General features: G+C 40.9%; 3 protein-coding genes across 3 annotated transcripts in view; 1 reads left to right on the forward strand and 2 right to left on the reverse strand.

Moving 5' to 3' along the window:
- Window positions 1-293: 293 nt before the first annotated feature.
- On the reverse strand, window positions 294-2,187 carry LOC131282490 (xyloside xylosyltransferase 1). Its single transcript, XM_058311972.1, has 2 exons — window positions 2,103-2,187; window positions 294-2,018 (listed from the first exon to the last, which is right to left on the reverse strand). Exon 2 carries the CDS (start codon window positions 1,710-1,712, stop codon window positions 477-479), a length of 1,236 nt encoding a protein of 411 aa, XP_058167955.1. The 5' UTR covers window positions 1,713-2,018; window positions 2,103-2,187; the 3' UTR covers window positions 294-476.
- A 259-nt stretch (window positions 2,188-2,446) lies between these two features.
- Window positions 2,447-3,920, forward strand: LOC131294831 (uncharacterized). The gene is made up of 3 exons (XM_058322878.1): window positions 2,447-2,476; window positions 3,091-3,172; window positions 3,249-3,920. The coding sequence occupies exons 1-3, from the start codon at window positions 2,447-2,449 to the stop codon at window positions 3,539-3,541; spliced, it is 405 nt and encodes a 134-aa protein (XP_058178861.1). The 3' UTR covers window positions 3,542-3,920.
- A 1,139-nt stretch (window positions 3,921-5,059) lies between these two features.
- The window catches only part of LOC131288512 (serine/threonine-protein kinase N), a 29,158-nt gene continuing 20,986 nt past the window's right edge, over window positions 5,060-13,231 (reverse strand). Inside the window, exons 4-13 of the mRNA XM_058317655.1 lie at window positions 10,215-11,229; window positions 9,965-10,155; window positions 8,586-8,847; window positions 8,284-8,540; window positions 6,382-7,059; window positions 6,122-6,311; window positions 5,873-6,054; window positions 5,686-5,793; window positions 5,476-5,616; window positions 5,060-5,407 (exon numbers count right to left, since the gene is read on the reverse strand). Coding sequence (XP_058173638.1) covers window positions 5,264-5,407; window positions 5,476-5,616; window positions 5,686-5,793; window positions 5,873-6,054; window positions 6,122-6,311; window positions 6,382-7,059; window positions 8,284-8,540; window positions 8,586-8,847; window positions 9,965-10,155; window positions 10,215-11,229 — 3,168 coding nt within the window. The 3' untranslated portion in view covers window positions 5,060-5,263. The remainder of the gene's footprint in view (window positions 5,408-5,475; window positions 5,617-5,685; window positions 5,794-5,872; window positions 6,055-6,121; window positions 6,312-6,381; window positions 7,060-8,283; window positions 8,541-8,585; window positions 8,848-9,964; window positions 10,156-10,214; window positions 11,230-13,231) is intronic.

Genomic DNA, 13,231 nt, shown 5'->3' on the forward strand with positions numbered 1-13,231 from the left:
TTACTCTTGCTCAAACAAAGACAAAAATAAACACTGGAAAGCTAGTAACAGAAATAAATTCTTAACATTTTGCAACGTGTCAAATGCCATGATGTGTTTGCAATACACAAAACCACATATTTATAGCACACAATTGAGATGTAGTTTTTAGTAAAACCGTTACATACATAAGCGAGAACGATTACAATATTGCTGGAATGTTCTGGAAGAGCAATTATGGTAATGTTAATGGACTTAAAAACTGTTAGCATTATTTGCTATAACTATTTGACAAACTATTTGTGGACACTATTTGTGGTTAACAAAACATCCGTATCGTAAGTACATGAGAATGAGATGATTCGATTGAGATCTATACTTCTATCCTAATATTATTAGACCTATGGACAACATAATCAACATTGCGAACAACTTCCGTGTCCTCCAGAAAAGAGCAAGCAAATCGATGGAAAGATTCACCTGTTCTAGATGATGTGTTACTCTGGCGCTCGTGTGTTGCAATTACCGTGATAAATTTTAACTGTTCCCTCGCAATGAAAGTAACTGTCGAAAATGTCACTGTAACCATGCTCTCGCCACCACGTGCATAATTGCCGGTTCCAGACGCAATCTAATCGATAAATTAATCCTGGAAATTCGAAACCCATCAGTGTATAAAAATCCTGATCACCAAGATGACCCTGAAAAGAGTACTTTTCAGCCATATTTTTAATGGTGTTCTCTTTAATAATTTCCTCATACAACCGTGATCGTCGAATGCGATCTAGATGCAACATGACTACACCCGAATTCAATCCAGGGTACCCTAACCGTTGTCTTACACTGGAGTGGATTGAGTTTTTGCTATGGCCTTCCTTAGCCAGTGGTGCATCGTCCAGAGGCGGTAATTTTTTTAAATAATACGGACTTCCAAAGAGCGTGTGCGGATTGTTCATTCTATACCGCGAGAGCACATGACGGTAGACTGGTGTTAATTCAGGTGCCAACCCAAATAGCTGATCCGGTGCGAAAGATTCAAATTGATCAAACAGTTCTTTAATAGATGACCTGAATACGACATCACAATCGATTAGTATGGCCAGTTGCATGTTTCTGTCAACAATGCGGTGCATTCCGAGGGATAGTAGAAATAAGGCATCGCTGTAATAGCTACCGGATCGGTAGTTGAACAACGTAGACATACTGTGCACTATATCACTGATCTTCTCCGCACAGTCGCGTACGTCATAGAGCGTGTAAAATGCCGTCCGGTGAAATCGTTCAATTTGCTGCTTGATCAGCTCTTCGGCCGATTGTTCACTCTGCTCGTCGGTGATGATGTGCAGATGCAATTCGATGGTACTGTATTTGAGTAAACTACGAAGAAACAATTCAAGCTGACTGTGGAGAATACGATTTTGGCTTTCCTTTGTATAGATGATGAAGACGTTGTACTCCGTTTCGTTTAGCCCTTTAGAAATGTATTTCACTCGTTTTAAGCGGTTTGCGGATGTTTCGCTTCCTGCCTCATTGCTCACAGTGCCGTTTTGTGTAAAGGTGTGGTGATTTTGATGTACTAGAGCTGAAGCCACTATCCCACTCATGTGAGCCGTTCTTGAACTGCCGGTTTCCTTCGGCAGGATACGGCGACTGAAAATGCTACTGTTGGCATAGATAAATAACAGGAAGCCACTGGCCACGATAAACACCAGAAGAACTTTGTTCATGCTCATCTGTCCTAACCGTGGCGGTGCGAACCACCGCCCTCGCTGCCAACCGATAGCCAGCCCGTTCTCGTTTTGCGTACCAAGTGCGATTGCACAATGTAAGATTTGTTTTACCACGATAGTCGTCAAATCCTTTTCACAGACTCGCGAGTGAGTTTAATGCTTTTGAACGAAAGGAAGCTGGTTTCATAATCACCGAACGTTGGAGGAGCCTTTTGCCTATTGATGTCGCACACCGTATCCTAGATCCGTCTCTACATTGCTTATCGATCCAATTCCGTCTACGATAACCGCTGCACATTCCCAAACAAGCTAAAGGCGAAGATTCGTAGAATCCCGATCAGTCGTTTTTACCAATCTTTACAAGTATAATGTATCATTTTCTTAGACAATTACCTTTACGTCTGATGTAAACCATGCCATACTTCACGTCAAATGAACCAAATGCTACAGGATTGGAAAAATATTCTCGATACTCTGGATAACTGATATTCTAGAAACCAACGTTAGATAGCAAGAGGTTGCCTAGTCTAAGTGCACTTGACAACTAAGTAGTCCACCATAATTAAAAAAAGCACACTGTATTCAGTTTATTGTTTGGCACCCTTTGAAATTTAAATGGCTTCCGTGGGAGGAATCGCTCAGAAACCCCCAAACCAATCTAGTGAAGTTCTACTCTAAGTTGATTTTAAAATGATAAAGAAATGTGTGCATACAGGGTTCCCAAATAACCGTAAAAAATGAACGGATCAACTTTGACAGAAGCTTTGGTAATACCTCAAAAGCTAACCTTTATTTCTATTGAGATTGGTTTTGCTGCTTGTCATCCACCAGTGATTCGATGGAAATGTAAATAGCACAGCAAAGACGAAAATCTTCATTCCATAAAAAACCTATTTATTTTAAACAAATTGAAAAAATCACGTGATTATGATGTGTGATGCAGCCCTTCGGAAACGATATAGCACGTAAACATCATTTGAGGGAATTTGTCAACATGGTCTTTGATTATGATGACGATGGGTAAAAAAATGAACAGGGACTTTTTATTTTTATTATTTAATTTTACTCAGAAGAATGAATGAGTCTACATAGTTTTGAGACACGCGCGTGTAAATGAGGACAATTGCAAGAACTAGTAGTATCTACACATCTCGCTGTAGTTCTGTCAGATGGGATTCGAATTTTTAGAATCTGTCTAGGGATCGAATCTACGAATCTTCCGAATCCCAATTGTGCCAACACTGCGCCGTATCAAACAACAAATAACATTCGAGAGGAGTTTGCCATCGACGATCGATGGTTAATTTACAAGAAATTGTAGGGTTCGTCTGTAAAGGATATGCGAGTCCCGTAGTACAATAATCCTCCTTTTTGTTTACAGCTAAAATCCATCCGGTCACTGGGATGCAATGATGAGGCAATCTGTTGTACTACCTATCGTATCTATGTGCACCTCTCGGAAGGTATATTTAGTTCATTCATAGCGGTATTTTCCGATGCATAAGTTAGCAAAATGTAATATAATGTTTTACTTTGTAGAAAGGAAATTTCACGACGTCCGGTACTATTATGACGAAAATCTCAATGGAATATATTTGACAGCCAAAAGAGAAGAACATGTGGCCAAATTCGAGGTTTTCCTTCCAGTGCAGGTTCCGGGGGAACTTTGTCTACTGGATATAGCGCACTATCGCAAAGTTGTCAAGCGGTTAAATCTCGAGGAAAAGGATACTATTGTGCTGGCCATTTGTGATTCAAGTTCTACCGTGCTGCTTTATGAAATTACGGCAGGTCTTCATTCACTGGGCAAAAGATCAATGATGAAATGTTAAAATATACGATAATAACCTTATAAAGCATCATTATTGTTATAGGTGAGGTTTTAGGTCAACATGCATACAACATAGTTTGCATGTTTGGTACATAATAATTGATGTCGAAAAAGGGTTAGTATAGAAAATACTATTGTGCAGTATATAGTTTTGACAAAAAATACCTGTTTATTACTAAATAGCATTCATCTGGCGAAATTGTTTGTTAGTGCTGTTCGCCACGTCTTTTTAATTTATTTTCGCTATAAAATTCTTTTCCAAATGTATAAGTGGTAAAGAAGAATTCAAACACAACATGCTCGAGACCAGCGTATAACAAAAACGACCTCATCTAGTCTTCATCTCAAAAAATCCTTTCCCCTCCCTACTGCTTAAAATAAAAAATGCATCATAAATAACTTTTCGCAAAGGCTGAGCGTACTGGGCGTCTGTATTTCTTTTGGGGTAACGGAAAATATTAAAAGTAGGAAATGAAGGCTAAGAGCAGCAGAAGGGAAAGCAGTATGCGCATAGTTTCAAAGTTTTTCTGATCAAACCATGGTCAAGCTATACTGGAGCCATAAAGCATGGAGATCTTTACGAGCTGGAATACGGTTATCTATTAATTTTAACAAAATGTTTCGATCTATGATCAGTATTCTTCCTACTGGAAAAAGGGTCTTCGTTGGTTCCCTGAATCGATGCATTGCAACCATGAACATAAATAAACACACGGTTTAGTTTTCGCATTCCATAAGCAGTCATTTGCAAAAAAACAGAAAAATCACAAGCTCAATATATGACCAACAACAAGCTCGTATATAATGAATACCTGTAACTCGAAATTGGATAATGCGCTCCTCACGCGAAAGGAACTCAAAGGAACAGATTGAACCGAATTATTTTTAAATTAGAATTTGATCATGACCCGTGCGCTGTAACTTATTGTTGAAACGAGCCATGGAATTAGTAGTAATCGTTATTATTAGCAGTGTTTTCAAGCCGATTATAGTTATTTAACATTTAATAATAACATTGTTTTAAAATAGCAACAGCATAACCGGAACATGTTAGTCAGCAATTATAATAATAAACATATTGGTGTATGCTTTCTGTACATTCCGGTTTTATCGTGTTGTTTATAATTCCTTTTTTTAATACGCTCTAGCTCATTCTGAATAACTAGCATTGGTTCGTGTGATACGTTGTTTGTGTGCTTAGCGCTTAGCGGTACAATTTCTTACATGTCTTTTCTTAGAGCGTGCAATTAAACGAGTCTAAATAAAAGTATAATAGCAAAGTCTGATTAACAAACAACCTAGAAGGCACTCCTTGTTTGCAGCCAAGCCGCTACATGCTAAGAAGATCTTCCATGCACTTCGTGTTGTCTTCCGTCGTTTTGTTTTATCTTTATAGGATGGTAGATTTCTTTTTATTTTGTCTATCTGCTCAGGGAAGGGGTAGGAGCGAGCTAAATTTCTGGTGCAATTATCTTGCCGCCTCCTATTCGCCACAACAAAGCAACGAACGATCTAGCAATCTCAATTATTTGCTCATGAGTCTTACTCGCTTAAAGCGTAGGAGGGAAGGTAAAATCACACCTGATCTAATTTTTCTGCGGATAGGGATGTTAATTTCAGGCGGTGTGGAAGATTTTAATATACTAATAACAAACATTAAAAAAAATTTCCACCAACTTCCATCAAAATTTGTATACTCTTCTCTGGTTCCTATTTTTTCGCTTTAACACCAGGCGGCCATGTACGTAAAGTCTTTAAAGTAAGTCTGTTCGTTCTCCGTTAGGATACGCGGATCTTTTGGAGGTGTCAAGGCCGGTTTTTCAGATGTAAATTCTTCATCAAAGTTTGAAACATCCTCCGGTGAGCGCTGAAAAAGAAACAAACGTTACATACATAATTTGTCTTTTTACATGTAGGAATGTTTCAACTGCTTACAATTGTTGGCACAAACGGTGGCTTCACTTTTCTGAGCAATAGATCATCCCAGCCAATGTTGCGGAAAAATGCTTGGCGCTTTACGTCTTCCGCGTCCCGCTCCGATGAACCAAGTCGCCGTTCCGGATTCTTACGAAGCAACTTTTGTCAGAAAAGAAAATATAAAATATATCAAAATTCCTTGAAGGATTTTGCATCATTTTTACATACTCTTCTCATTATTGCAATGGCCTCTAGGGAAAGGAATCTTGGATAGCGAACTTCATCGTTCACGATCGAATCAAACACTTCTTCCTCATCGTCACCGGGGAATGGGGACTAGACATTAAAAAAAACAACAGAAGTAAACATGAGAATGACCGTAAGGGAAACCGAATGCAGTTAAATCATGTCTTACCTCTCCAACTAACATTTCGAATATGAGCACACCCAAACCCCACCAGTCGACAGCACGGGTGTAAGACGTTTCTGTGAGTACTTCCGGTGCTAAAAACTCAGGTGTTCCACAGAATGTTCCTGTACGATCGCCAAAGCCCATTCCCTCTTTACACAAACCAAAGTCAGCAATCTTCACGTAGCCTGGAATTCATATATAAATCTTTTAAATTCTTTTTTACGAGGAACACAAAAAATAAGACATTTGTACCTTCCGTATCCAGCAGCAGGTTGTCTAGTTTAAGATCGCGGTATATAATTTTGCTTTCATGCAAATATTGTAAACCAAGCACAACGCACGCCGCATAGAACACGGCCCTCGGTTCCGAGAATACATCCGTGTGAATGTGCATCATAAGATCACCGCCGGCAGCATATTCCATCACGAAGCAAACGTGTTGCTATATGAAAACATTGACCAAATACGATAGAGGTAATAGAATAGAAGATAATACACACGTTTCTACTTACATCCGTCTGGAAGCAGGAAAACAAGTTAACCAGGAATGGATGGCGCATAGTGTTGGCCACCTCAAATATGCGTTTTTCGCTCAGCAATGATTCAACTTCGTCGCGTGCAATTATGTCTCCCTTCTTGAGCGCTTTTATAGCAAAATATTCACCCGTTGTTTTGTACTGAGCTAGTATCACCTTACCGAAGTGACCTCGCCCCAGCACGCTCAACAGTCGGAAACTGTCCAAGGATAAGCCTCCACTATTAACAGCGGCATTTGCGCCACCACTAACGGCTTGCGACTGGCGGCGGCTTTCGTACGCACTGTCACGGTACTGCAAGGTCCTGGCAGCTGGTCCTGGTCGTCGGTTAACTGGAGGGCCAACAGCTCCTGCCACGTTGTTTCCAGACCCATCTGCCAACGACGAAATACCACTTATATTTGAAGATTGACCTGTGTTAAGTTGCTGTGTTGAGGGTGGTAGAGATTGGGGCAATTGTTGTTGCTGTTGATACAAAAACTGCTGCTGTTGCTGTTGATGGAATAGATGTTGTTGTTGAGCCTGTAAAGCGGCTGACGCGGCTAAAGATGCTGTCTGAGCCGCGATTGCTGACGAAGGATGATGTTGGTGAGGGGCCACCAAATGTGGTGGCGGAACTACGCTGCTGATCGAGAGCTGATCAAATGGGAGGATCTAAAACAAGAGAGTAAATGTTTAAGTTTAAAAGATCGTCAATAACGAAGAAACACACATCGTGAGTTGTGTAATAGAAGCAACCCAAAGTAAAATTTAGAGCTACAAAACGTAAGCAGCAGAAGTGATCAAGGCGATGAAACATAAACGATTCGATCATGGCGAAAACATATACACACTGTTTTGAAGCAACTGAAAAAAATCTGTTCGTTAGGAAAATTAATACTAAAAAGTAAAGCATCAATATCTTGTCATTATCTCAACCAACAATATTTAAAACCCAGAAAAAAAACTTGACAGGCAAACGCACGCACGCACTTTTGTTGTGAAAGAATACTTATGTCGCCCCAATTATACAATTAAAAACACATATCACACATACCTAAATAGGAATATATTAGTGATGAACACAAAGATTTTCAATGGTTCGCTGAATGGCTCGATTTCAAATGATAGCAACATTCATTGAAAGCATCTTAGCACAGTTCGTTCATATATGGTACTTGTTGAAACTAATTAACAGCATAATCTTTAATAATTCGTTTCATTTCAAGTTTAACTCACTCAACTGACTATGACACTACAATGAGAATTAAGGTTAAGATTCTTAATGAACTAATTTAATTTAATTTAAAATTTAATCAGTGAAATAAAACATTTCGTTACAAGCGCTGGTTTGACACTCAGAAAAAGTTTGACTGCTAACTGTAAAGCCTTTGAAATTAAGTCTAATAAAATGGTATGAAATGCTTTGTTTATTTGTCATATGATAAGAAAAGAACATGCTATTATTTAAAAAATACGAATTTTACAATATAAGGTAATATTTTGAAAATTGCTACTATGTTGAGCTTGGTAGTTAGAGGCTCGGGGGAAAATTTGAGAAGAAGTCAATATAAACACAAATGAAACACAAATAGGGTTTAATTAGATAGTGTAGCATCCCCCCATCCCAGCCTGCCTTACTCTCAGTCAAGTTAACGGCGCTCACAGGGTTACCAAGACTTTAACTTTCGGTGTAACCGACGAATAGTTTTTGGATCCAATTATACAGGCGAGGTGGGGGTGGGAAGTTGTAAGAATATGCAGAAACTTTAGCAAAAATGAACAAGCCATTGAAAAAATGTGAGGTACGTAAAATTATCCCCACCAAAGATTGTCTATGAAAATGCGTTTGGTTGCTATGGTATAGATGAAAGTGTGGTAATTAGTGTAGTCTCTGACCTCAATGATGCTGTCGAACGTTTCCTCTTCTCCAGGAAACTGAACGTATTGCATCTGACTAGGTGCTGGCGACGGTGGTTCCTCTACGATCGGACTTCCCGTGGATGACACGGTACTGTAGTAACTATCTCGATTCTGTCGGTAATCTTTAATACCGTAAACATTACCATCTTGCACGCCAGTTCCGCCGAAGAGAACGGGGGGTGGTAGAGCGAGCAGCGGACAAAAAAGATCCCCGGAAAGAGATTTTTGTAATACTGTCGTCGAAGGAAGCGGGAGGGATTTAATTTGAGCTTCTTGACCTGACGGTAGCGTAATTCGTCCACTGATTACAGGTGGAGGGGTTGCCGGGAGCGCAGGTGGAACATCACAATAGTTATCTGCAAACGACGATGGAGGACTCACGGTGGTGGAAGGACTAGCTTCTATATCACAATAGTTTTCCTGCCCACTTCCTGCTGCCGACTCTAGTCGTTGCGGCTGTAGTTCGTTTTCATATAAATTAACACCATTAATACTATCGTGCTGGTTGAGGAAATCGAATTTGCTTAATGCATACTCCAACTGTGCATGAGAGAAAAAAAGATAAAGAGGTAGAGAGAAAGAAACGCACACATTTTCGCGAGAGAAAGAAAGAAATATAAAAAGAGGGAAATAGAAAATATTACACCAGGCGCGATAGAAAAACCCAACTGAGAAGTGTTAAAATTTATAAGTTTTTCCAGTCCAGGGAAAAGTCCAGTTAACGCAAAAATGGAACGAAGTTTATTATTTACATTCAACAGTAGACACAAAAATCGACAGCAAAGTATTGTTTTAAACATTTAATCTTGAAAGTATTGTTCTGAAACGTTTTAAATCTCTAGTAGAATTATTACATCATAATGGGAATGTTGGGAATGCTGTACAATATTCTATCCACTTACTAACCCTTTTCTGATTTTTTCGAAATGGATGACTGAGATAGAATGGCTCTGTGTTGGTACCACAAGTTTTTAATCTGCGATTGGGATTAAAGTGCAGGCTTCGTGATGCATCTCTTCTTTTTAATGTCATTTTCGTCACGTGTTTACAACGAGAGGCACAATACATTGCACAGCATAGGCGTGTAACTTCCACATTCTTCGATGAAAACACAAAATTCGACCAATTCCAAAGAGTACGGTTTCGCTACTGAATCACATTTATCAACATAGGAAGAAAAAGCTATGGAATGATAAAGGGACAAGCACAAGGTGGATATGAACTACAGAAAACAGTAAAATGTCATGGAATAGGAAACACAAGACCAATAAATTCCCCTTTATAAATGTTCGGCTTCCTTCCATTATCTGAACGACATAATGTAATCGTGATGAGATAAGAGATAAGTATTAATCTTTTAAGGAACCAATGAAAAAATACGATGTCAGTGTGGTAAGATATGCAACATCGAATTATCGGGGGCAAGGCAAGAAATAGTGATAAGCGTTTAAGCTAACACAAGTGTCATGGTATTTCCTTTTCGCCAATTCCCGCCAATTATTGGTCCACCGACAAAAGTCGCCAGTTCTTATTATCTGACACCGGACGGTTCTGTCTTAAATGAATCCAATCACCAGGAAACTCTTCAGTGTTCGGTTTCAAACAATTACTCAATTGTATGGCACTGAATTTCTCTTTAACGCAATGTGGAACTTACCTCGTGATCGATTTTTGGTGATGTCGCCTGTCGGGGCGATGGCATGGGTTGTTTCTTCTGCCTGAAACTGGATGGCGTACTCATCGATTGGGATGGAGGTAGACGTCCACCGGAGAGCACACTAGGAGTACCTTGGATTTGCAAGGAATGAGAAGAAGGACTTTCAGGCAGTACACTCACTCCATGGATACCTTAAAAGAGATGAAGTCATAAACTATCTGCAACCAGACTGTTATTTGGTGGATTATACCCAATGGTCGTCCTCCTCCCAACCCGACAACATTATGGTCAGCCGTTTCGCCTAGCGTCTCTGCCGGATCTGCTGAGGGCATTTGATCATAAGCAAGTACGGCAGTCGTGCCACTGGGTGTGCAAGGCGCCGTGGATGGTGTACTGGCGAGGGCACCTTGAACCGATATTCCTCCTGTTGAAGGTGAACTGCTTGTGTTGCGCTTCAGCAACCGACCCCAGGTGGCAACGTTGATGTTCATTTGTTTAGCTCGAGGAATATTCTTCACTTGCTGTTTATTGAATATCATACGTTGACGTTGTAGCTTCGGTTTACGCGATATCATTGGGTTGAGGAATTTTATCTCTGCAAATAGCACACCCTGCGGTTCGAGCTGCAGCGCCATCCCATGTCGAATGTCGTCGATAAATTCCTCAAGACGAAGAAACTTTACTGCACAAAGGGAACGCCAATCGCGCCAGTAAACTCCGATTTCGAGCTCACGCGAGCGGTCTAGATCAATGCTGAATCGCTGATCCCAAGCCTGTTGCGAACAGGGTCGCCAAGATGTTTGTCCGACAGTGATGTTGTCCAGCTTGATCACGGCCATAATCTCCGAAGAAGTTTCATCCTTCACACTGTAGCTTTTCGATGAGCTTCTGCTAGTGACACCCTTGACAAAACTTTTTAGATCTCCGGGACTAGAAGAGCCGGAGTCCTTGTCACGTCGTGAACGTCCCGGCACGTCTTCGAGTAAATCCTGGCATCCCATCAGGCGGACCTCAAGCTTACCAGTGACGGCCGCACAACGACTAAACGATTGCTGGTTGTGTGTCGGTTTGCCCTGCAAACTGCCACGGAACGAGTTGCGCATAGTGTACTGTACAGGACCAGGACTGGATGCTTGTACATTTTGAAGTTCTGCTTTCAGTTGCTGCGCCGTTGGACTGTCCTGCGGCAGCTCTAAACGACGCAACTCGAGGGCTTTGCGCAGCAAGTCAAGCTTACGGGATGATTCCGACAGGCGTCCTTGAGCCTTTAAATAAAAACAAAATGAAACAAAACAAATGGCGGTTACTCTATGTTTGTTAGTGCACATAAGTATTCATCAATGTGATAAAATTTCCCTCACAATGTGAAGGATATTTAACATCCAGAACGCATGATCACACTTTTAACATTGTTTTATTGTTCATTTTTTTCATTGTCATTGTTTTAACATTGTTTTCTTTCCTTTTTATGCTTACATTGCAGTAAATCCACTTTTTCTCTCATGTTGCAACGGATGAGGGATCAAATTTATATTTGTTTCTATCAATTTAAAATAACCCCTTCACAGTCCTGCCAAGTTGAGGGAATGGCTTCATCGAGGTCGAGGAAAGCAAAAATTTGGTTCAATTGCATCGATTGGTGTCAAAGAAATCAATGAAAACTGTAAAAACAGATAAGAACGTGAGACAAAACTGTGAAGGGGTTAAACTGCACTAATGAAGAGAGAACATGCATTCATATGCAATTTTTGCCAGATAAATGTCTAATAAAATTAAAGTGCTATTTCGGTATCCTTTTTTGTGTAACAAGTCAAATCCTTCAGAGCTGGTTTCTCATGTGAAACTGCCGCCGCATGTCTACAATATTGCTTGGGGTACCCGTTTCATCTACGGAAAATGCCCGTTCTCGTACACCACCAGTTCCGCAACCCATCTCACGCTCCACGATCCACCTGCGGCAGTGCGCACAAAGACATTCTGGATTTCGAACTGGACCCATATGAGTACCTGGCTTTCGACGTCCTTTGATTAAGTTTCCAAAACGTCTGGCAATAGCTAGATATTCGTTAGTATAACCTTCCACAGGAGAAAACTCGCGCGGTTGGTGCTGGTGCCGCTCTTGCAATGTTGCCGCAAGTACAGCTTGTTGCTGAAGTAAAGTCCGAGGCTCCTCTGCTGGTCGTTGGGAGGCGCTTTTAACTGTAGATGGACTGGAATCACTGAACTCATTCAAAGAGGGGTTAGACTCGTGGTGTACCGTGTGTAACCTCAACGACGATGGTGAATCGTCGTACACAAAACTATGATCCGATTCAGTGAGATTATTTTCCGAATCACTATGTAACAATGTTGGTGATCGTTTTTCCGGATGATTGGCGTTGTGGAGTACCAGCAGTTTACGTTCTACAGCAGGAGACTTCCAGTGTTGCTGATTCCACACATGCTCCATCTCGAGTATGCGATAGCGATCCTCGCTGTTGTCGTACTCGAAGCTATCCGACTGCGTTCCCGAAGTTGCACTTCGATTAAGTTTTACGTCTCGATTTGTATTCTCCTCCAGCCCTTGGGCATCATCCTCATAAATGCCGCCTGCCATTACAATCGATAGACTACTCCCGGTAATATCCCTCCGCGTAGAACGATTTGACATAGCGTAGTTTGAGCTAATTGTATCGTCGCTCGCGTCACGCTGGAAATATATGCCGAAGTCTTTCACCTCGGTCGCCTTCGTTTCGTCGTTGCCCAAATGCTTGCTAAACAGAATGTGCTTCGATTCGTTAATTTCATCGCTCGCCGCACTTTTTTTATTTCGTCCATGCCTGTAAGGCATTCCAGCGGATTGTTTCAGACTGCCGAGGGTGGAAAGCGTGTTTTGATCTAGAAATTATCGAAAAAACAATGTTCACTAGGCGTTTTTAAACGTAGGGAAGTCAAAGATTTGAGATCCATAGACCTCACTCCTACCGATTGTTTGCTGCATCAATCGTCGCGGTACGTCATGCTTTCCAGCCCGCCTATGCCGCACCTTCATCTCATCCGACTCAAAGATAGTCGGATGACCTGTGTTTGAATTGGATCTTAGCTCCTTCATGTGACTCGTATCGAAACGACTGCCTGACGAACATGATGACGATTTGTCTCCTTTTGAGCCCGGTTCATCGTCATCGTTTGATGAGTAGCATGAAGAGGAGGATGATTCGGCATCGGAACCGGTGCAATATACATCGATATGAACTGTTCGGGGTTTTTTTTTTGCTGTAGATGTAT

The sequence above is a fragment of the Anopheles ziemanni genome, chromosome 2 (assembly GCF_943734765.1).
Source record: "Anopheles ziemanni chromosome 2, idAnoZiCoDA_A2_x.2, whole genome shotgun sequence".
Taxonomy (NCBI): Eukaryota; Metazoa; Arthropoda; class Insecta; order Diptera; family Culicidae; genus Anopheles; species Anopheles ziemanni.

Bases quoted from the DNA above. Each gene is read 5' to 3' on its own strand.
- LOC131294831 (XM_058322878.1), top strand. From the start codon at position 2,447: ATGAACGGATCAACTTTGACAGAAGCTTTG. The intron at 2,477-3,090 runs GTAATACCTCAA...TTTTGTTTACAG, and splicing joins CAACTTTGACAGAAGCTTTG to CTAAAATCCATCCGGTCACT. The intron at 3,173-3,248 runs GTATATTTAGTT...TTTACTTTGTAG, and splicing joins CTATGTGCACCTCTCGGAAG to AAAGGAAATTTCACGACGTC.
- LOC131282490 (XM_058311972.1), bottom strand. From the start codon at position 1,712: ATGAGCATGAACAAAGTTCTTCTGGTGTTTATCGTGGCCAGTGGCTTC.